At 44.7% G+C, this 23867-nt stretch overlaps 1 protein-coding gene across 1 annotated transcript in view; it reads right to left on the bottom strand.

The window, feature by feature from the left end:
• The window catches only part of LOC138208058 (C-myc promoter-binding protein-like), a 47577-nt gene extending 26164 nt beyond the window's left edge, over nt 1-21413 (bottom strand). Inside the window, 14 exon segments of the mRNA XM_069165706.1 lie at nt 2073-2111; nt 2877-3022; nt 5207-5422; nt 6634-6734; nt 7185-7360; nt 7663-7807; nt 9222-9280; nt 9526-9592; nt 9706-9881; nt 9883-9981; nt 13177-13346; nt 14726-14795; nt 16911-17157; nt 21087-21413. Of these exon segments, the coding sequence (XP_069021807.1) occupies nt 2073-2111; nt 2877-3022; nt 5207-5422; nt 6634-6734; nt 7185-7360; nt 7663-7807; nt 9222-9280; nt 9526-9592; nt 9706-9881; nt 9883-9981; nt 13177-13346; nt 14726-14795; nt 16911-17157; nt 21087-21397 (2022 nt within the window). The 5' untranslated portion in view covers nt 21398-21413.
• Nucleotides 21414-23867: the final 2454 nt, after the last annotated feature.

Below are 23867 nucleotides of genomic sequence, written 5' to 3'. Positions count from 1 at the left end.
CCACGGTGACGTGGAGTTACTGCAGCTGTGCTGACGGGGACAGATGAGACTTAAAGTGCATCTTAAAGTACGAGGTCTGAGCTTTAATGGTGGATATATAAAAAAAAAAAAAAGAAAAGAAAAATAATCAGCAGTCATGGAGGGAAGCCTCAAACCGAGAAGAGATTCGTGACAGGTTTTAGCGCTGCGGGCGATGATTGTATTCACGTCGGAGAGAAAGGGAGGCGAAGCGCTCGCTTTAAAGTTCATAATTCAGCCTATTTAGTCTGACGGTAATAAAAGTTTGATAACAACTTCGGTCAAAGCGGTGAAACTGGTAAGTGTCTGTTCTTTATTGGTGCCGTCTAAAGAAAAGCTTTCGTTGCTCTTCTGTATGACGCGGCACATCAAAGCTGAACATAATGCTCTGTGATTTATTTTTTTATTTTTTCCTGAGCACATTTGTTTTTATAACCCGTTGCTAAAAGTATTAAAGTGGTCCAAGTAAAAAAAAATGACACAAATCAACATGTAAGTGTGAAACAGGATGTGACTGAAGGGACATCAGTGAGTTTGTAAGCACATAAACGTTGACGAGAGTTGTTTCAAATCGCACACTGACAGGAAATGACCTCATCATGTGAACACATCCCAGAAATTGACATGTTTGACTGACAGGCCTGTGGTGTAGTCAGGTTACAGCTATCGGTGTGTGTGTGTGTGTGTGTGTGTGTGGGGGAGGGTGGGCGTAGTATGTCGAGTCAGATCCTCCCCAGCATGTCCAAATATGGTCACTTCCTGCTCTGAACTATTAAGATTGCGCCGGCCGAAAACTGGACTCGAGGCTTCATCACGGCCGTTCAACAAACCGACGGGGTGACGTCACTGCTGCTGAGGAGTCGCAGACGATTTTCAATTTATGTTCGGTTGTAAAACACCTGAAACACACAGCTGCCGTACACCTGTAAGTTACATGTTCAAGAATATTTGTGTGACTCCTTTTGTTTCGCGCCGCCGCCGCATTTAATTCGTTTTGTTGCTGCGATGAACTTCTGTCCTTTCAAGGATCAATACTTCTTAACCTTATCTCTCTGCTGTCTGTGTGTGTGTGTGTGTGTGTGGGCTGCAGTGTAGCTTTCTCTCCCAGAGACTAGATAATGTAATCCAGTCACAGTCAGCGGATTTAATCGCCTGTAAAAAAAAAAAAAAAAGAAACGACGTACAGAGAGCAGATAATGAGACCGCGGTAGGTCTGGGAGCTCAGACAGACGAAGCTGTGGATGCTCGGCCTCTGGATTTACTTCCACTGTGTCTCAATTACAGCCAGGACACACACACACACACACACACACACACACACACACACACACACACACACACACACAAAAGAAACCCAAGGACGGCCAAGTCTATTTCCGAGTCTGTTACAAATGTCACCTGCAAAACCCAGTGACCCACAGACGTGACTTGGGAAGCAAAAGGCCGAGTGGACTTTAGGACCGCAAACACACACATTTCCAACTTTTAACGCGCGCACACACACACACACACACACACACACACAGTCTGGTAAGAGGGGAACACAGAGCCTGCGAGGACACCAGCTCAAACTACTCGAAACGCTCTCAGCGGAGAGAAGATCCACCGACAGCCTCTTCACGGAGATGAACCCGAGGGACGTGCGAGAAAAAAAAAAAAAAACTAACTTCAAGCTCAGTTAGCGCTTCAGAAACCACTGGAGCGATAAAAGCCCTTTACTCACCCCTCATGAAAAATTGAGGGCAGAAATCTCGCACATTGGATTTTCTGCAAAATATGCTTCACTATCGCTCCGGACAAACTGCTGAGGCAGCAAATTTTTAACGCGGACGGTGAATATTTATTAAAAACGCATCAAAATCGAGGGGAAGGTGATACAGGAATTTAAATTACGCTACAATTAAATGGGTGGGACGATATACAAGTTTGAAGGGAATTTATTCTATTCGAACACTGTTTCCTGTAAAAACCTATTGTGATTCTAAGTAATTTAGTCGTATTGCAGAGATTGTGCAAGATGCGGCGAGACCAGGTGAGAGTAACAGCAGACTTACCTTCCCTCCTTTGTCTGCGCTCCGCTCTGAATTGTAAAGCTGCTCGCAGATGGAGGCGGGAGGGAAAAAGGAGAAAGAGAAACTCAAGAAATTGGAAGCAGAACGGAGACAAGTCAGAGCCCGACCGATATATACTGTTTGGATGATTTTAACCTGCTATCGCATATATATCGGTATTAGTTTATATGTGTTGTCCATTATAGAACATAAAGGATTCTTTGGAAAAATTTGAAATGGTTCTATGTGTTTTTTCTTTTTTTTTTATTCCCACTAAGGTTCAGAGCTCAGCCACTCTGAAAGGTGAACCAATCAGCGACCAGCATCTGTGGGTTTGTCCCGCCCCTCCTTTACTGCGATTGGACGGCTGGGTACAATGCGACAAAGTCACGAGCACCTTGGTTTTTTTACTCTAAAAGTTGAATATAAAAAAACAAAAACGCAGCGTTCCCATAAAAAAAAACTAATACGCTGTGCTCGGGGAAAAATTTGGTGGACACGGAATCAGTTTGGTCGCATGCTGATTACTTCCTAACATCAGCATCGGTCCCAAAATAAATCCAGCATCGGTCGGGCTCTAAAGAGAAGCGAGGTAACACAGAACAAAGTCAAAACTACTAATACGACTAAAAGTGAAACACAAGAGGAGGAAAAAAACAAAAGGACTTCAAAACAAAACCCCCCAAAAAAGATTGATGAACAGAAAAGTAACAGAAATGACTGGAAGGCAAAAAAAAAAAAAAAAGCTCATGAGAAACTCCAATGCATCAAAAATGAATATTATTTTTATTTAAACAAAAAGCTCACTTTGTCCACGCAGTCGTCGAAGAAGGCCAAGCTGGCGTCTTTGTCGCTGACGAAGGAGCACTCCTCGATGAAGCGGATGAACATCTGCGTCTTGGTCATCAGAGAGTAAAACTTCTGGTGCGAGCGGTCGCGACTCTTCAGGAACCCTGAGGGCACAAAATGTTTTACTTTTAGAAAAAAACAAAACACTTGAAATTAAATTTAAAAGATAATTTAAGTTACAGAAGCTCAACTCCGCATTCACAGGGCCGATTTACAGACGTGTTGACTTTTTTTTTTTCTGTGCTTAAAAGAAATCCATTTCACCCTAAAAGGCCCTCCTCCCTCTGCTGTAGGCAACTTCCATTTGTCTTGGTTTGGATAATGGACGCCACAGCGTTATTAGTATAATGGCCAATTTGGGATATGCAACAAACGTGGTGAAAAGCTTCCTTAATAGATGCTGAAAGCAGCTTAACTGAGTAATAAGCCGCCGCTGTGAAGCTGAGAGCAGGACGGATGTTCGCTGGCTTGCAGCGCCGAGCTGGAGGCCAAATACTTCCTGCAATCTGATAAATATTTTAGCGCCAACGGGCCACTTGTAACTCGGACCATCAGTTGGTTCTGGAGGAAAAACAAACTCCTGTCAGGAGCGCCACGGTGCCATTTTGTATTTTTTTTATTTTACACTTAAGTACTGCCCTCCACTGCAGCCAAAAACATTAGCAGCGTCCGGGGGGGCTGATTAAGTAGTGATTTAATGATTAGTCCGTTTATTCATTACTTGGACTTCAGTGCCTCCATAAAACACGTCGCATCGCTTAGTTTTTATTGTTGTGTTCTAAAACAAAAGAGTAATTAGCAAAAATGCTAATATCTTTGATAAGACTTTGATTCATGCTTCTTTTAAAACATTGAAAGTGAAGCGCGTAGAATTAAATGATAATCGTCATGATTTCTGAATTAAAAAAAGGAAAATATATAAAAATCAGAGTGGATTTCAGATGGCAATTAAAGCATTAGACGAACCTCAGCTGACAAATTACGACAAATTATCATCACATGACAAAACGTACTTTGTACTTCACCATATTTAAACATCTAAAGTCCCCGAATAGTGAAACTCCGACACCGTCGTCGTCGTCATCATCTCAAAAACTCTGCAGCCCTTCCAACCCAAGCTAAGTCTGTGTGTGTGTTTACTCGGGCGGTGGGGACGGACCATACGAGAGCTCATGTATTAAACAACGCCATCTGTTTGTGTGGGCCGGCCAGCTGTAGAGAGGAAGGCGCGACAGATGACGCGGCGTTAGTTGATACAGCGTATTAGGAAAGTCATTAGCTACTAATCGCGCGCCGTAACCGAACCGACTGGAACTCGAGTGGCTTCGCAGCTCGACGGAATAACGATGAAAAAAAAAGAGGAGCGAAGTCGACTTTTCTTTGCTCAACTTTCATGGAGTGCCTGATTATTGATATGATTATCAGCCTGGCTCTCGGTCCAACGGATCCTAATGAAGACTGCACCGGAGATGTCCGCTGGGGTTTTTCCAGATGCTCGGGGAGAGCGAGAGAAAAAAAAAATGGAAGCAATAACGTTAAGGAAGAGCTCAGGCTGCGTCGGGAGCCATTTGGGAAATTATTCTGCACCTGATGCTGAGCTGTAGCCCAAAACCACCAGCTCCTCCTGGGGGGGGATCCACGGCCAGATGAGATATATAGTCCCTCCAGCAGGAGGCACCCAGGGAGGCGTCCCGATCAGATGACCCGAGCCACCTCAAACCGACTCCTTTCGCTGCCCAAAAGTTTCACGACCATCGGCGAAGGTCGGGAACGTAGACCAACTGGTAAATTCAAACGCTTTGGACTTGTCCAACACGGTCCGGTGCAACGCCCGCCACCCTCCCTCGTGAACAAAACCCCGAGATACGCATTCTCAAGCTTCTTCCAGTTTGTGGACTGTAAACAAACGTTTTGTGGTTGGATGACCCGCCCACAATGAAATGACCGTGCGCTTTCTGACGTTAATTCACTGGAAAGTGTAGAGAACCAATAATTTCAAACCGAGCAGTCAGTCAGCTGCGTCTTTTTTTAGGAGCTGGTGTTGGATTTTGGATTACTGGTATTAAAGCTGCAAAAGCTTCTGCAGTCACGTAAACACTTTGGTGGGAATCACTGAGAGAAGTTGGCTCGTTACACCGTAGTGGACTTGTTATTGTTTCCTGTGATGAGCAGTTTGAAGTGGCCGCTGGGGGGAAAAGCACAACTCGGTTAAATTCATTCAGTCAGTTTCCTGTGTGACTGGATTTGGTTTCAGAGGGTTTTTAGCTCGGTGACGTCATTCCCGATACCTTGCAGGTCGAAGAGCGAGCTCGCGTCCGTGGCTTTCTCGGACGGCGCCTGGGTGATGGGTCGCAGGAAGGAGCGGTAGCCCTTCAAAATGGCCGCCATGAAGCGCAGGAAGGCCTCCTGGATCTCCAGCTCCAGCATGTGGAGACTCTTCCCGCAGCTGAGCTCCGACGAGTCGCTCATGCTCATTTCCAGCAGCCCGTCCGGCCGGTACTGACCTGGAGACGGAGGAAAATACATGTCAGCAACCGAGAGGTGGAAGCGTTACCTCCAGCCATTGACCGTATATGAAAGTGGACGAAGCCTCCCGTCCTAAAAAATAATGCAGAAGTGCCTTAAGCTGCAATACCACCGAGGGCCACTAGAGGTCAGCTCCAAAAAGCCTCCGGCTCTTTCTTATTAGTTTTCTGGAGGTCCATCTGAAAATAATCCGTCATTAATTAGAAAATAAGTGTTTTTGGGGGCGTGTCTGTTTGATTGACAGGCCTGCGGTGCAGTCAGGTTACAGCCATCGGTGGGCGGGACGTAGCATCCTCAGTTTCCATCAGATCGAGTCAGATTCCCCATCTCGCCCAAATATGGTCACTTCCTGCTCCAAACCGCTCCGAACTAGCAAAGATGGCGCTGGGCAAAATCTGAACTTGAGGCTTCATATTGGCCGTTCAACAAACCAACGAGGCGACGTCACGTCGCCGCTGCGGCTGAAAACGCTGCATCATTTGCATTTTGATGAAGTCGTTCTAATTAAAGGTCTTAACGCCTCTGAGCTGCTTTAAGTATTCACGTCAGTATTTGTGTGGCGAACGAGGATCAGGGTTACGTAATTCCAATGAATGAACTCACTTTTCACAAATGTCCAGGAGGCTTAAACTAAAAAACCTTTTGGCACGCATATCAATATTCAGCACTTCTGGCAGCGACCGGGTAGATTTTCAACTTCACTGAATCAGAAAATTAATTTATTCAATTTATCTGGCTCAATAAGCAGCGAGTCTCACGGCCTCTCGGTGGGCGCGCTCCTCCGATGGCAGAAAAAGTTGACAATAACACCGAGCGAACGCGGCAAGGGCAGACGGGTAATCAAGATATTATGGTGTGATGGGATTATTTCCGACTGTTGAATGTCAGAGCAAGACAATGGCGACCGAATGGAGAGCTAATTGTTAAGAGAAAAGAATCTAAAGACGACGAATGAAACCTGCGGTGACCTTTTTAATCAGCCACTAATATGTTGGTTTTAGTTTGGACACATACAATGATACAATGAGATGTTTTTTAATGAGATAAATTCTTCACTGAACCCTGAACTTAAAATCGCGAAAAGGAAACGTTCACAGAAAATTTACTTTCCCACAAACTCCTCAACAAATCAACCCGACATATTTTTCCAATCATCCATTTTCCGCGAGTTTCTAGCTTCGGGACTCACCGTCGACCAGCTGCTGGTGGAGGTTGCTCAGCACATTCATCAGGTTTTTACAGGCTTTCTTTGGCAGGATCTTCCACGTGAGGGCTCGCTTATCTTCGTTGCTGGGAAAAACCAAAGGAAGCATACGTTGAGCCCTGGAGAGAGAGAGGCCGAGTGGCCAGAACCAACACGGCCTGTGGTCGGTGCCCGAGGGGAGGTGGTGGTGGGGGAGGGGGGGGGGGGGCAGACAGACCACCCTCACGATATCTTGCTGGTAATGAGGCTAAAAAAACGAGGCGAACCATCGCTGTCCTTACCTGACGCGCCAGAAAATTGCATTCTCTTCACATTAAAACGAGTCTGACAACAAAAACAACTCTTTTTTTTTTTCCTCCACCCAGTTTGTAGGAAAAAGAGCTCTCTAAACTCAGAAGTCACGACCTGGCAGATATATGCAGTTTGGGGGAAAAAAGTCAAAGGAACAAATGTTGAGCTTTTTTTTTTTACTCTACACTACAAGAGCTACTATCTCCGGGAAGGTTTTAGGGTTTGTTTGTTTTATTTGTGCTCACTGGAAGATGGTGTTGGTGTCCAGGTCCACGCAGCTCACGTCCGGCGGAGGGTCGTAAAGATCGAAGTAGCGCGAGTCCACTCCCACGATGAACGGACAGGGGGCGCTCAGCACGTCAGCCAGCGCCAGCGGACACAGAGGGATGTACGGACACGGCCAGTGGAAGGGAAAGATCATCTGAGGAGGAGGAGGAGGAGGATGAAGAGAAGTGTGAGATGTAAGAGAATTTCATTATCGTGGTTTATTAGCGTTGTTTTTAAAGGGTTCAACGCGTTACCTCGTATAGAAGCGTCAAATTTACAGTTCAGCCTTGTGTAGGTTTTGATATTTGTAAGCCATAAAATCAACAAAATTCATGAATCTGCAACTTTCGGTCTTTTTAAAATTCAAAAAAAGATTTCCCTAAAAAAAGATGGTATTAAAAAGATGATTAGAAATGAACGTAACCAGTGTTACTAAAATGAAATGCAGTAACTTACAGACACCAGAGCCTCGGTAACGCTGGTCAGCACGGCGGGTCGTAACGAGTGGACCAGGATCTTGTGTTCGGTGACGGCGAACACCAGCAAGGTGACGGCGTTCTCCGGTCCGAGGTTCTGGAGCAGCGTGGAGAACCGACCGCCGCTGCAGGGGGAAGGAGGGGAAGGAGGGGGGAAACCGTGCAATATTCAAGTGAAGTAAAAAAAACATCACAGGATCTAGAAACCATCTCTGTCGCTTTAACATCTAACGAGTCCTAAAAAAAAACCTCAATCTGATTTGGTCATTCTTGTTGTTTTTTTACCCAAAAGAGCTCAAATTTGATTATATAGAAAAGCTGAGATACACAAAGACGTGCAATTTTCTCGTTAAAGCAAATCTGTCTTGAGAAATGATGTCCCTGATGTATGCAAAAATTTGGCGCCTGAGCAACCGACACGGTCTGTTGATTTCTGAAGCGAAAAAAAAGACGCAAATACGACACCTCGCAGCAAACGGACATCTTTATTTAAATCTTGATTCACTTTTTTCTTTTTAATTTCATGAAAAAAAAAACTTGCTCTCTGACCTCAAGGCCACATTCAACAAGCAGCGACTGTTTAAAGCAACTGACTTGAGGGTCTGAAAATGAAGCTAATTGATGCCTGCAAAGAGAAAGCTATAAAAAGATATCAAAGCGCTTCCGGCTGGCAATTTTCACAGTTCGAAAACATCATTAAGAAACAGCAGTTAAGGGGGGAAACTGTGGAAGACGAGACAAGACCTGGAAGAAGAAAAGATAAAACTGCACGTCTGCCGGGCTGAATGAAAAATGAGTCGTCATAAGGAAGCTTCGCACGTGACCTCACCACAAAGTCTGAACGTCGTGATAAACGAGTGTCGTGTTTTTTTTTGGAAACGACAGCTGCAGACAAATGAAGTTCAATTCGAGCTCTTTGGCGACAATCGCCGAAAGTGTGTTTGGAGAAAAAGAGGAGCAGCGTTTGATGAAACGGACACATTTTAAAGGACGACGCGTGAAGACAGAACGAAGGGAGAATGGATTCGTCTCAATGTCGGCAAATTCTGCACATTTCCTGCAGTCGAGTGGTGGAAGTTTGAAAAGAGGCCGACTTCTACAGATCCAACGCAGACCTTGGAAAAAAAACACGATGAGACCGCCTTCAAATAACGCGAAGCCGAAGCTTTTAGGGTCCTCGCAGCCTCCCGACCCGAACGCCATTAAACATCTGGCGGACGTGAAAAAAATGCGATCTGCCGAGAGAAAGGTGGCGGAAAATTCCTAAATCGGATCAGAGAGACTCTTGGATGGTAAAAAAAAACAACATCTGGAAGCTGTGATATCGAACAAAGTGGCGCATCGTATCTTGCATCACGTCTTATCGTGTCGTCAAACCTAACCGCGCTCGTAACATTTGAAAAAAGCGGTCGCCGCGGTTTGTTTCCACTTCTTTTCACCGACAGGCGACCAAACCAAACTTTTGCATACAACCGTCATCCTTTTTTTTTAGAAATCGTGGGCGAACAAAGCGACCAGAAGGAACTCGGAGGTTCTTACCTGAGAGGTAACGGTGAGGACACCGGCTGGCTCAACATCAGGCTGTCGTGAGGGGAAAGCTGGAGAAAAGCTGGAAAGTGAGATTAAAAAACAAAAAAACAAGCGAGCACAGAAAAAAAAAAACCCCGACTGCGCTGAATCATTTAAAACGCTCATCCATAATAAAAGGACTTAAACCACTGCACCCCGCAGGCCGTCCGAGACGCCGCCTTCAGGAAACAACACTACTCTCTGCCAAACGGCGATTACTCGGCTCCGACGTGCGAAGAACAAGAAACATCGAGGCGTCGCAATTAAAACGTACCTGCACCAGGATGCGAGGCCTCTGGGAGGAGGGGAAGGGAACTTTGTGCATGAAGTGGGAGATGTGCCTGGGAAAGGAGAAGAATTAAAGGGGAGGATGTGAGGCCAAAAATAACAGCAGTGGGCGGCTGAATAATCCGCTGGCGCTGCCGTCTCCGGCTGCGCGAGCAGCAGGACTCACTTCTCGATGGGCAAGGCGTGAGGCCCGGAGATGGAGTAGCGATACAGGAATGTGAGGAACTTGCGGAAAGCGTCGAAGAAGGGCCAGTGGGAGAGCAGGCAGATGCACTTGTTGGTGTAGACGGAGCGGGGGTCGGTGGGGCTGGCGGCGGCGGTAGTGTCGGCGGGGGGGGGGCCCGTGAGGGTCCGGGCTCAGGTGACCCAGCTGGGAGCGCTGCTGGTCCGACAGACACTCCGGCGGGAAGAGCTCGTAGAACTGGATGGCGGCGCCGTAAACCTGGAACATGTTGTTATAATATCACGACTCGCTGTAGTGACTGCACTGTAAAAAAACAAAAAAAACACCCCGAAGACACGTTGCATCGCTTCTACGTGTACATCAGCGATGGGACGCCTTGGTTACGTACCGTAACCCCAGGTTCTGTGAGTGCAGCGGTCGCTATCGGCTGCTATTAACGGGTTTTTATCGTGACTTCATCGGCAAATGTTTTAGTGATTTGACGAATTGTTCAGACTGAAATATATTTTGAAAAGTTGTGGATGCAAATTCACAATTTCACAAAGCCCAATTTGATGTCTTCAAATTGCTTGTTTTATCTGACCAACAACCGAAACACAAAGATGTTCAATATAAGTGAAAGAGACGCAAGAATTTTTGAAATTTAACAGATTATTATTAGTAGTATTATCATATTTGCCAGTTTTATTTTTACTTCCTGATTTGGTCATGTTTCCTTGTTTCAGTTTAAACATTTTGCAAAAAAAATAAAATTGTCCATTTTTGACAGTTATTTCCTAATTTGTGCTGCAGCGTACATACAAAGTTAATGCAGCTTTTATTCATCGAACATTAATCCTCCTAAATGTTTCGTACCTATTTCACACGGCGTCTGCAGCAGGAGGAGACTTCCATCGACAGTGAAGTAGCGATCAGGAGTTTGCAGACGGGTGTTTTTATTTTGAAATTCACTGCATTTTCCCACCGTGTTATTAATAAAACTCGTATCTATGTTAATATCTGTAATTAGCCGACGCCCTTATATACTCTCTCTCTCTCTCTTAAATACACCTATAGTCACCTTTACTGGCCGAACCTGAAGCAAAACGTTGTTCTAAATGAACCCTAAAACTGACTTTTAGCCCTCCGAACACAACTGCTCCCGACTCTCGGGGATCGGTTGTAATTACGACGAGAGGTAAAAGACCACATCACACACACACACACACACACACACACACACACACACACACACACACATAACCTGTAATTGAAACCTCTCGTCAACCGTATCAGTCATTTTCCAGGCCGACTATTAACGAAGAGGGAGTTCAGAAAACCTCCGTTGTCTCTGAATCCTCCGCGCTCTCTTGGAATAAAAAGTGAAAACATCAATAAGCTCGTTGTTGTTTAACCTTTATTGAACGTCGGCACCGGGCCGAACAAACAGCGGCGGGCTTTTAGCCCGCGTCAGCAACCAGAGGCCAAAATAAATCCCGTCTGCTTCCTGGAAATATGACACTCTACCGATTCCCAGATCAAAGCTAGCGAGGCTTATCAGCCGGCGCCGCCTGTGCAGGTATTTAACGTTTTCCTCCGAGGTGACCCTCGCCTCTTTGTTTGCTGACTCGGTGAACTGAGGACGCCGGCACGCATCTGCGTGTACGTTGAGAAATACACCTCGTTCATTGGACGGCGTCGTACTTCTAATCTGAATACGTATGGACGACCTCGAACAGATGCAACGTAATTACAAACAAAAACTTAATTTAATCTCTTCGTTTTTGATTAGTTTGATTGTGTGTTTAAAAACAGCCTGCGTTTAAATTGAGCACGTGAAGAAATATTTATAAAGAGGGGGGGGGGGGGGGGGAGAAAACAAAAGACACAAAATGTAGAAACATCGACTACATTTCAAAGAGAAATTTATATCGATATAAATCTGACACTTGTTGTTAGCAGTTAATTGGCAGATTAAATTTGATCAAACAAAACACACGATCACTATAAAATACCACGTCAACGATCAAAACACCCAACGGAATATATAGTTCAGGTTTTCTCCACCTCAATCAACAGTGAAATGTTGCTTACGTGTTTATGCATTAGTTAAAAAAAAATTCAATTAAAAAAAGTTTGCATCGCGTATAATTATGTTTTACTGATCGGGGCCATTCTGCAAAACGAGAACTTTTATTTCTGATAACTTCTTCCATCTCTTAGTTTAGTGTTACAGCCAGAAGTAGGAGGCAAAAAAAATTTAAAAAAAATAAATCAATAACATTTAAGAGTCTTCAAAATTGAAGTTATTCATGAGGAGATTAGTGTTAGGATTTTGGATATTGACAAAATGTCCCCTTGCTGGATTAATAAAGCATCTCTATCGATCTATATCTATCTATTAGTGTGGTTCTCGTAAGTATAGAAACACAGAGTCTCTATCTGACCTTGACTGGTTAATTAAAAAGCCAAGTCAGCATACACACAGTCCTCCTGCATGTGTTACAGCACACACACTTTACACACCTCTACACATTAAAACACGACTCAGCAGCAGCAGCAGGGTTCGGCAGCGACCGTCGCCGCTGACCTCTAAATGACCTCGTTCAGGCAGAGATGCTGCTATTTAACATCAGCGGGCTTTTTGGATGTTGTATTTATTTATTTATTTTTTAAGCCGCGTGATTCGTTAACATTCGCGCTTGTCGTCCCGACCGGCGTCATTTTTCGTGAACCGCAGCGTAAAAGATAACGCAGAAATCAGGAATTACACATTTCCGTCTCGGTGACCGTAAACAAACCCTCTACATCCAGGAAACAAATGTAAACAAAAACATTTTATTCACTGACAAACAATAACAATTTAAATTAGATTATTTATTTTTCTCTTCCTCTGGTGATTTGCAACAAAGCTGAAATTTACGCCAAATTGGTTCGTCCAAAATTATGGAATCGCTGCTATATTATTTACGTCACGGTTTTTTGTTTTCATGTCTAACAACCACGTGACTCCGGTTAAAGCTGCGCATATGGCGGGCAAAAATTTAAAAGAAAAAGAGACGCAGCAAAAGTGTTTACATGTCACAACGTGGAAGATTCTTTCAGTGATTGAGTTTCTTTAAACGAGAATTAAAGTTAAACAAATCTCCGATACATGATGTTAAGAAGAGAAGTTAGATCAAATCGCCAAAATTTAACAACTTTGTTGTTATTTTTATTATTTTATTCAGGATTTCTCCCCTTAAAAAAAAGAAGAAGATGTGTCACATATGGAGTTAAAAAAAAAAAACAATGGCAACCTGCCCGTCCCACTTTCCCCCTCATTGTGGTTTCCTGGTTCCCCCGTCGCAGCGCTCTTTTGAGTCTGTGGTCGCGTCAGCTGCAACCGACGACAGTTTGACTGTTGACGACGTCTTAACGGTCGCCGGCGAGCGTGTTCGTTAGTAAGTCGAGAGGAGAAAGGAAAGAGCGTACCTTTTCTCCGGAGGCTCCGGTGAGGACGAAGGTGGAGAAAACGGGGAGGGAGTATTTGGTGTTGGCCGGCCAGCGCTCGATCGTCGCCCCCATGGGAAGGCAGAAGAGAGGCACCGACTCCGGCAGAGGGAACGACTCGTAGTCCTCCTCTGGATATCTGCTGAATAAACCTAACGGGGGAGGGGGAGCGGAAAAATAAACAACAACAAACAAACGAACCGAGCACTCAATTTAGAGAGCAGCGAAGGGCGACCTTCCCTTTGCGAATACCAATTAATAAAACTAACGCAGACGGCATAAAATTTGCCTTTTTCCCAATAAGTGGGAAAATCAAGATCGGTGAGCTTTAATCACCATGACGACGCATCACTCTATCCAGTCGACGCGTCGCTCGGGGGAGAAAAAAAAAAAGCGCCCGGCTGCCTAATAAGCAATCGGTCCTCCGCTAATCAGGCCTTTTGGGTAATTAGTCGCCGTCAGCGGACGCGAACGAGAAACAGCGAAGCGCTCGATGTTGTTGTGCGCGCTTCGCTTACGCTGCGGATAGTGAAAAAATAAACCGACTCAGAGCCAAGAAATTTGACCACAATATACGTTAAATGCTGGAAAGTTGCAAATGCGGAGCTTTACGTTTCCAACTTTTCTTCAGATGCAGCATCGTCTGACACGCTGTTAAAAATAATCTGACATCATGAAGGAACAATAAAACCTCGCGGAGGGAGTAAAAGAAACGAGACTATGTGGGTCACGAAGGCAACCGGAGCTCCGACGCAGTTTGTTCATCTCTGAAAATAACATTTTTAGTGCGACGTCATTCTGACTGATAAAATCCACCGCAGAAACAAACCCATCTTGTTCACTTCACCAGTTAAACTGACATTTGTCTATAAATATAAACTGTAAAGCTGGATTCCCCCTCCACCCTCCCCTCCACCCCTCCTCTCCCACCCCGCCGCCGGCCTGAAATCGTTCCAAATAAACTTCCTTTTTCCGCGAGCTGACTCGTCGAGAAAACGGATAAAGATCGTTGCACATTCACAGTCTGCTGCATATTCAAGACGTGTCAGGACAACAGTGGGTTTTTGGCACGGCGAAGTCGCGACATATTTAACGGGGAATAATCTTTGTACCGCCATCTGAATACATACGCCGCCCTTTGAAGGGGGAGGCGGGGGAGGAGATGGGGGGCGTTGATAACGGCACGACTCGGAGGCGTCGGCGTGCCCGGACTGGCGCTCGTGTCTGTGGACATTCCTGTCCACAATACAGAAAACAGGCTCAACGCTATGAATATTCACCGCGCCCGAGATATAAACAAGTCCGGATTTATTGCTCGTACAAACGGCAGCGGGTGATTTTATCTAAAAAAAAAAATAAACAAATAAAGTTGCACTCCGTTTTTCTTCACCTGAAGAAGCCAAAACAACAACCGGAGGTAGAAGTGAAGGAACGAGAGCGTCTGCGGGCCGAGCTTCACGTCCGTGTTTGGATCTGCGTGCGGGCCGGTTGTTATGGGATTAGAGGGGGGGGGGGGGGGGGGGGTGCTTACCTGCTTTGTAGGCTATTGTGTTGGTTTTGGCCACAGACTTCTTGTAGCACAGGTAGACGGAGGAGCCCCACTGGAAACAAGAAGCAACATGGGGACAGTTTAGGACCACTTTTCTTTTGGGACTCCAGCAATTATGACCTGATTACTTCACGTTAGAGATCCTTCATCGAACGAGACGAGTTCCGTTCGACCTCCCGGTGATTGAAGCCGCCGGAGCAACGCACTTCAAAAACTCGGCGTCCAGTGTTCGTCGTCACCGTTTTTTCGATTTTGATTAGACCCCCTTCCAGAAAACTATCTTCATTTCAAAGTGATTGTTTGTTATCTGGATTTCTGATTTATGTTTTTCTGACTCTAAAAACTCGATTGCGGAGGTCTCTTTTTTTTTTTTTTTAGCAAAACCGAAGGAGAAATTTCAAAATAGCTTTGCGACCGTTAACAGGTTTGTAGTCTGTGTGTTTATTTATAGCCAGTTGATCAGATATTAAGTTCTGCATGTTGTCAGTGTTTAAGGGAAGTGGGTCGTTTTATTGTGGAAATCCCCAAATGAGACTGTTTGGACGTGTGAAGTTCAGGGTGAACATTGTCCAACAACTTTAAACGTTTATTTACTTGTCGCATCACCTCGACAGTTTTTTTTTTTTATATATATATATTTTTGCTTGAGAATTTGTTTTTGATGTAATTGTAGACATGGACTTTTAGGCTGATAATGATAATGATTGACAGTTTGGCGTCCCAACTAAAAGTCTCACTCCACTCGGGGATTTATATCTTGTAACTAAACATCAGCAACGTAGAAAGAAGCGATGATACATCGGATAAATGTTGTGATAATTACTCAGCGTGAGGGAGGGAGGGGGGGGGGGGGGGGGGAGGAGAGGAGAGGGCAGTTTTTTTGGCAACTAAAACGAAAGGTATTAAAATGATCCTCGCAACTTCTACATTAGTCAGATTGAAAAATTAGTGTTGCAACATCCCCAGATTTATTGTAGGAGCCTCATTTTCTCCTTCAGCGACCACAAGTCTGTAGATTTATGTACTGTACTGTACAAAACACACACACACACACATACACACTGTCTTTAGTGGAGGTTGCTTCTTCTTCTAAGAACGGCCAATTGAAGACGAAGCTGACGCAGCAGCGACTTTGACAGTAATCTTGACGTGTGTGTGTGTGTGTGTGTGTGTGTGTGTGTGTGTGTGTGTTGGGTTTTTGTCACACACACACAAAAAAAACAAAAACACCTGGTCAACGGAGAGATAACGATTTGGTTTAAAACAATAAACCACAATTATTTTTTTTCTTCTAATCAAGCTGTGAAAAGTCAGCGCTTTAACGTACTCCTTTTAAAAATGGTCGAAACGTTGTTGTCACGGCAACGAATGGCCCCAAATCATCTGCTCGCCGTGTCGAAGAGTTCCCGCCCGACCTGCTCCCCTCGCGAGGAAATACGCACGTTATACCGACGTCAACCGCACTGCGTCAAAATTCTGCGGCGGCTGACCTACGACAGCGGACGTTCATCGACTCTCCGCTGGTATTGTTTCCGTGGCAACCGACGCGTGACTTCAATTTAAAAGAAACCCGAGACGGCGAATTGTCGTAATAATCTTGTATTTCTGATTTTGAAGTGTGCAGAGAGGAAACATTCGAGGGAAGTTGAAAACCGAGGATTCAAGACTTCAGACAAAAGAATGGTTTGTTTGTTTTTTGGACATTTCATTTTTCAGGCGAGGCTCCGGCGACATCGGCGATAGTCTGCTGGAATCCAAAAGGTCACGGGAGTTTCTGGGGGAAAATAAATCCACCCTTTTATTGTTAACAGACGTTTTCGACCAGCTCTCCGGCTGTAATGAAGAATGACATGTTCTTGGGGACGCCTATTAACCCTCAACCTGCTCCCTCCTCTCCATTTTCCTCCAGATGTAAGAACTCCTTTTTATGCACCGTATCCACTCTGTAAAAATTGGTCTCCAGGAAGAAGCCCTCAGTTTTTGAGTGTTTTGTTGACTTCGAAATTTATAAGACCAGTTGAATGGGAGTCTATGGAGCCGCAGGCTTTTTGGAGCCGACCTCTAGTGGCCCGCGGTGGTACTGCAGCTGAAGACACTTCTGCATCGGAACCATTTTTCACCAAAAGAAAAAAGTTTATTGTAAAAATGTGTTATTTAGCCGTCTCACCATGCTGCTGTTGAGATTCTTCTCCACCTTGCAGAAGGTGTGCGGCGGCGTCTCGCCTTTGCTCGGGACGATGATGCAGATGTCGGTGACGGCCAGGGCGGCGTGCGGCTGGCTCTCGGGCGCCCGGCGGTACGTGACGTAGATGCGCTGGGAGGAGTTGCCGCTGATGTTGCCCGGGCGACCGGAGGCCGTGGTCTGGATGAGGTGGCAGCCCTGCTTCAGCCGTTCCTTCCACTCGTACAACACCCTGTCAAAAAAAAAAAAAATCACCCGCCGCGTTATTAAGCCGTGACGAATCGATGGATGAAACATTGCGGTTATTATCTCGCTGAGTCACCGAGGTGGAGCTCCACATTTTAAATCCAACGCCGGGCATCGATCCCAGTTTTCAGCGGCCGACAGAAGGGAGCCGAACAGTCTGCTTCGTACCTCGTAATGTTCAAAGCAGCATCTGATGGCGTTTTTTATGAAAATCCAATAAGAGATCTTACGAGCTCGTGAAGTTGCAATGACAGACTTAACTTTAAACTCAGGGCTTTTTGAGTATCATTATTATTAAAGTTTTTATTTTGAGCAAGAACTGCAAAATTATCTTGTAAAATGTGTTTACATGATGTTCACATTTTAACAAGAGTGAAAAGAATAAAAGTAAATGAATAACTTAAAAGTTCACTAAATAATACATAATAATAATTTAAAAAAATTAAATTAATAATTAAGTTAAATAAATATGAACATGGAAGAGAGGAGTAGCTTAAGGAACCGGTTTGGTTTACGTAAAATACTTTTTAAATGAGGATGCATTATAATCGATTTCAAAATTTCCAACAGCTACTTTTCTCCATCATAAAAAACATCGTAGATCGCATTAAAAACACATTTTAACCTCAATAAACTTCAGACACTTTGTGCCATCGAGTTGTTAAATCGTTGTTGGCAACAATTTTTGAGCCACCAGGGAAGACGGGGAGGAATTGAAATGGACAAATTACCTTTTTTATATATATATATGTATACTAGCTTTCTGTATCTGCTGAGTCAGACTAGATGGGTTCATGAGCAGCACCTTTACGTGTAGCTGTAACTCTTCTTGAGTAAAGATTTCCAAGTTTCGTTACTCCATCATCATCATCAGCACCGGCAACTTCTCAGCGCCCGTGAAACCCGAGCGGTGAAGCTCCGCCTCCTCTTGAAACGTGAACGTCGCTTCATTGCCGTAAGCTTTCCGAAGCGTTTCAAGCGGTCTCCGTCGGTGCTGATGTGGATCGAGCGACGAAACTCGGGAGTACTTAACTCATTCGGCTGCTTTGTAAACGTCACGGTGCTACCAACTGTTCCCGCGGAACAGGCCCAGGCCCTGAAGGATTTGACCCTCGTCGTGTAATGAATCAGAAATTAGAAGCAGCACATATTCCTTTTGTTTGTTTGTTGTTTTTTTTGTTTCTCCTTCTTCTTTTTTGAGCATCCTCGCCAAAATAGTTTTATTCCCTTTTGGAGATTCTTCAATGACGACTGAGTTTCTTTTTGCCAAATTTTGGGGGATTTTGTCGCCTCCTGCAGGTCCTCACACATTAAGGGCTGGCGTCAGTCGTAACGCACATTAACCCCCGCAGGCATCACAGATGGACACCAGAGGACCGCTAACAGGACGAGCACTCGGAGGTACGTAACCGGCGGCAGCCGTTTTAGACATCCCTCTCCGTACTTCTACCGGGCACTTATCCTCCATTACTGCTTCAAGTGATCTCGACACTATTTGAAAGCCGAAAAGAGAACAGAATTTAAAGTAGTCGACTCGGGGATTTTATTTTTTCTTTTGTCTTTCTTTCTTTTCTTCGTTTGGTTTGTTTTTCACTTTGCTGCTCGTTGCTGTGCTCGGCGCATTTTTCTCTGCTGCTGTTACACCGGAGAGTTATTGTTATTATCATTTTTATTTTTATGTCGGTGCAGTCGCCGACATCAGAGCGGTGCATTTGACGTCCACCTTTTATTGACAGAACCAGCAGTTCTGTTGAATTTGAAACTGCCCTTTGCGTGTTTGCTAAATCAGACCTTGAATGGAGTCTCTGCAAACAGCTGGGGTTGCGTAAGGAGGTCAGAGGTTTTACACGGTGTTTTTCCAGAGGATTTGGACTTTTATTTTATCCACCAGGACTTACAGATGCTACTAATAAAAAATTGGAAGAAATAAAACATTAATGTTCCTCATATTCTTTTCCAGCCCTCATTATCGAGATCTTTCACAGCAGCCATTTTTGGACACATCAAAGTCAGAAAAGCACATAATTAATCATAAAAAGATGACTGTGATCATTTAAGAGAGTCAAAGTCCAGAGCGATTTTGAATGTAGGTCAGTCCCTTTAAGATTTCACTGAACTTTTTCAGTTTCAGTTGTGATCAAAAATATTGCGATTTTTTTTTTTTTTTGAGGCGTATTTTCTCCAAAATTGCGATGTATGATTTGCGGAGTTTTAAGTGAGTTTTTTTTTTGGGGGGGGGGGCGTAAAATTGAGGGAATTGCAAAAAAATTGCAAGTCTAGAAAGAAAAATGTCATTTTTTTTTCTTTTTTTAAAGCACTACCTGATAAAGGGATAAATATGTACTCACTTCCTTTAATAATAATCATGCTGCACATGCTTGCAGGTACGTGGTGGGCGGGGTTTAGTCAATGCAACTGGGAGCACCTGGTCGGGTCTCCCAGTCATCATCACTCTTTCTCTCTCGGCACGCCGTCCGATCCACCTCACCGCTCCACACAATTATGTTATTTAACGAGGAGTTATTTTTGTTAATAAAAGCGAGTTTTGTTTAGTTTTTTTAAATAGTGGGAATTTTTTTGGGGGGGGTTGCAAGCTCCCGCAAATATTGCGTAGTTTGCTTGAATTCGCGTTGATCATTACGATCGCAAGATTTCCTGGAGGGGAGTTATATTAGTTAGTAGCTCCACCTCTTGAGTCCAAATGGCTGCTGAATAAACTCAAATTGTCACTGATAATCCTAATTGTTCCCTTTTACGGGCTGTTTGTCCAATAAATGATGGCTTACACACACACACACACACACACACACACACACACACACACACACACACACACACACACACACACACACACCCTCAGCTTCCCATTAGTCCTAGCAGCGTGTGTGAAGTGCAGCCTCCTCTGAGCTATCGGCACACTAAAAGCTGCTGATACGGTCCGAGCAGCGTCTCCGTGGCGATGTCCGATAAGCGCTGCGGTGTCGGAGGCCGAAGCGAGCGCCTCCTCAGCGCTGTCACCACCCGCCTCCGTAAGCACTGAACAAACAGGATTCAATTCAGAAGATGCTGCTGAGGAGGAAACCTGTAACTGCTGCTTCACCTCCACACACACACACAAAAAAAAACACACAACGAGGGATGGAAAACTGCTGCACGGGACGGTTTTCAGCCACAGCAGAGCAGTTTTTGGTTTTTTTTAAAGTTCAGAGCACTTTTCAGATTTTCTGGACCGAAGAACGGCGGCGTTTTCACGGTGTGCAGAAAGCTGACGGTCAGAGAAACTAACGCCAGCGTGACAACTGCTGATCAGCAGCAGCTGATCATTACGGGGAGCGAGATGAGCGACGCGCTGCAGTACATACGTACACTCAATGTATTGTATTATATTTGTTTTCTGTTTAACTTTCTATATTGATTCTTTGATATTTTTTATGAAGTCTTTTTATTTTATAAATATTTATATACATATATAGGCCCAACAAAGTAAAAATGTAATTGTAATTGACTTTTTTTCTTTTCTTTCGTACGGTGTTGCTATGACGACCAGCTACTAAGAAGTGGGACTATTTGCGGTGAATAATCCAGAAAAGGTCCCTTGTTCTGACTACAGTCAGAGTCGGTGACATCTTTTAAGTCTCGGCTTAAAACATACTTTTATCGGAGAGCTAGCGGTGATTTTTTTTTCTGATTTTAGTTGATTTTAGTGATCAATTCTTATTTCTTTTAGACCATGTTTTAATTGGTTTTCATGATTGTTTCATACGATCATTGTGTTGTTAGAATTCACTTGTTGTTTTGTGTTAATGTCTTATGTGAAGCAGCAGAAAAGAAATGAAGTATATGACCATTACAAAGAATCGAGCCGAGTCGGCATTAGTTTTTGCGCCGCCTCGTTTTGAATAAAACGGTACTTACCCGAGGTCGGTGAGCGGCGGCTTGTCGCGGCCTCGCCGGTAGCACAGGAAGATCTGCGGCGCCATGATGCCGCCGTTGTTGAGGTCGGCCGACTGGCCGGTCGGCGTCGTCTCGATGCACGTGAAGCCCGGCGGCGCCTCCTCGCCCATCGAGCGGATCACCACCGTCACGTCGGTGATGGGCGCCTTGGGCTTGGCCGTCTTGTGGCAGACGTCGTCAAAGTGGATCTCCTGGTCCAACGGCTTGGACGAGTCCGTCAGACCGGCCACCACGAAGTAGTCGGCTACACGAGGGCCTTTGTCCTCCATCATTTCCCATCCCCGCCGGCTTGCCTTCAGAGAGAGAGGAGGAGGGGGTTAATTTTGGCTCCGAAGAGTGAAACGTTTTTTTTTTTAACCTTTACTCTGAGCAGTGAAACGGTCCAGCTGAAGACCCGAGTGCATTTTTTAAAGAGCAGCGAGGTGTTTCCGCGCGTTTGACTTTCTGCCTCAATTTTACAGGCCGCATTTAAAAAGAGGCTCTTAGGGAAGACTCATTAAAAAGTAGTTTTCTTAAACTCCTCTAAGAAGGGCACTTCTGCACATACCGAAGACTAATGTCCTCGGTTAGTGACTAATTATGTACGGTTATTATCTCGAACCAAAACCACAAGCGGTAATCCACAAAAAAAACTTGAAAATATCAAACGGTTCACAGGCCGAACGTCCAAACGACATTTTTTTCTGCTTCCGGACGAACGCGTCCGACCTCCGCCCGGAGGACCTTAAAAAGTTCAGAGTTACTTTCGTCCGCTTGACCGCTCGTCTTTTTTTTTAATTATTATTATTTTTGTGCTGTGTCACAGTCGTCGTGCCTATTTCAAAGAAAAGCAGAGGAATCGGGAGCACCGAGGTCGGACCGGTGGGGGGAAAAACTGCTAAATCTGCATTTCGGGCCAAAGACGAGAGCAGAACACCAAATGGGTGTTGCGAGGAGGAAGTCTGGCGTAGTTTAAAAGATCAGATGAACTTTTCTTTACCTCCTTGATTTGATCATCGGGTGTGTTCGGCTCTGTAATGAAAACAAGTTTGATTGGAAATGAGCACGTTTGCATTACACGTCAATCAACGCTTAATACGTACCGATAAATCTTGTCGATTTTAAAAACGTACTTAATACTGCAGCTGCGTCTCAAATCGCCTACTTTGCTGTTTATATTATGGCACCACGCAGTTCACCGAGCACCCACATGGTGTATTCATATAACGGTAAATAAAAAAATAAAAAAACTTTAAAAAAATTGGACACTTCTAACCTACAACAGCGGCCATCTTGGGAAGTCGTGCAAAAAAAAAACAACAACACAAGAACACATCGGGGGTTCAAGATGGCCTCGAATTTAGGAAGTGTGAGTGATGCAGCGGATATACGGGGAGTCGTAAGGTTGTTGTTTTATACGCCGACAGAACTTTTTCAGAGTTTGGCTAATGGGTGTGAAAGTCGTTTTAATTCTTCGATCGCCGTTTCTCATCGAGGTCCGATTTTTGTCCTCCCGAGAGTTTCTGCTCCAATTTAGCTGCGAATAATTCAACTGGACGAGGATTGTGATTCAGAGGGAGGAGGAGGAGGAGGAGGAGGAGGAGGAGGAGGAGAGGTTGAATCAGCAGGGTGCCAAAAAAAAAACGGCCAAACTCCAGCTGACATCACAGCTACATAAAAAAAAACAAAAAAGTTTATTCACCGCGTCGTAAGAGATTATCACGAGTAAAACAAAAAGATTCCTTCTCTGTTCTGAACCAAGATGGAATTTTAATGTTTAACAATAAGAACAAACATTAAAAACCCACCAGCCACATTATGTTTGGTATGAAATCATGGAGACGTGAAGGTTTTTGTCCTGGAGGCTGCAGGCAGCAGCAGATGGAACACAATCCCACGTGTGTTCGTATTTCCTTCTTTAACCGGGCCAGATTTCTTTTTTTTTTCTTTTTTAATTCTAATGAGTGTTTTGTGTTTTTTTTTTGTCTCCTGATGGCCGTTTTGGACACAACGTTTGGTGTGTTTATCGGTATGATGAAATGGCCCGAGCCAAAGATTATAAAACACAAACAAAGAGCGATGTGTGCTCGTTCCTTCGGGTTCGGGTCACGTCCGGCGTTTTGACAGATGGTGAGAAAAAAAGCTCGGGCCGCCGCGTTCTGGCTCGGACGCTCGGATTACCTCATCGTTTCATCGGGTTTCTTTTTCTACGGCGAGATGATGTCTGGTCAGCTGCGACAACGTGGACCCCAAAAAATGTTGAATATCGGTACCAGGACCGACAGCTTTGACCCGATACCCATTTAATAAAATCCATTTTAAGAAAAATAAATTACATAATGGTACAAATCTTTAGTTTTCATGCAGTTTAGAGGGGGAGAGCGTAACCCAGGTAGTTTTCTGTAGCTGCAATTTACCCACGTTCCTTAAACGCCTCACGTGCTAAATGTAGCACAACTCGGACACGTATGTGGCCAAAAAAATCTGTTTGAAGTAACGGTAAGATTTGCCGAAGTTGAACCGGAGCGAGTTTATCCCGAGCGGCAGCCAAACCGTGACGTCGCCCGTCGGTTCGTGAAGTGCCGGTTACGAAGCCTCCGGTTCGGTATTTCGGCCGTCGCCATCTTTGCTATATTGGAGACCGAAGTGAACATGTTTAATCGAGCTGGAGGAGGCGCGAGCCGGGTAAACCGACAGCTGTGACCTGACTGCACCACAGGCCTGTCAATCAAACCGCCCCCCAAACATACCGCTTTTTGTGGC

The sequence above is a fragment of the Embiotoca jacksoni genome, unplaced genomic scaffold (genome assembly GCF_022577435.1).
Source record: "Embiotoca jacksoni isolate LCO1_2020_lvr unplaced genomic scaffold, fEmbJac1.0.p SCAF_35, whole genome shotgun sequence".
Taxonomy (NCBI): Eukaryota; Metazoa; Chordata; class Actinopteri; family Embiotocidae; genus Embiotoca; species Embiotoca jacksoni.
The sequence above is the reverse complement of the archived record's forward strand: the minus strand, read 5'-3'. Positions and strand labels throughout refer to the sequence as shown.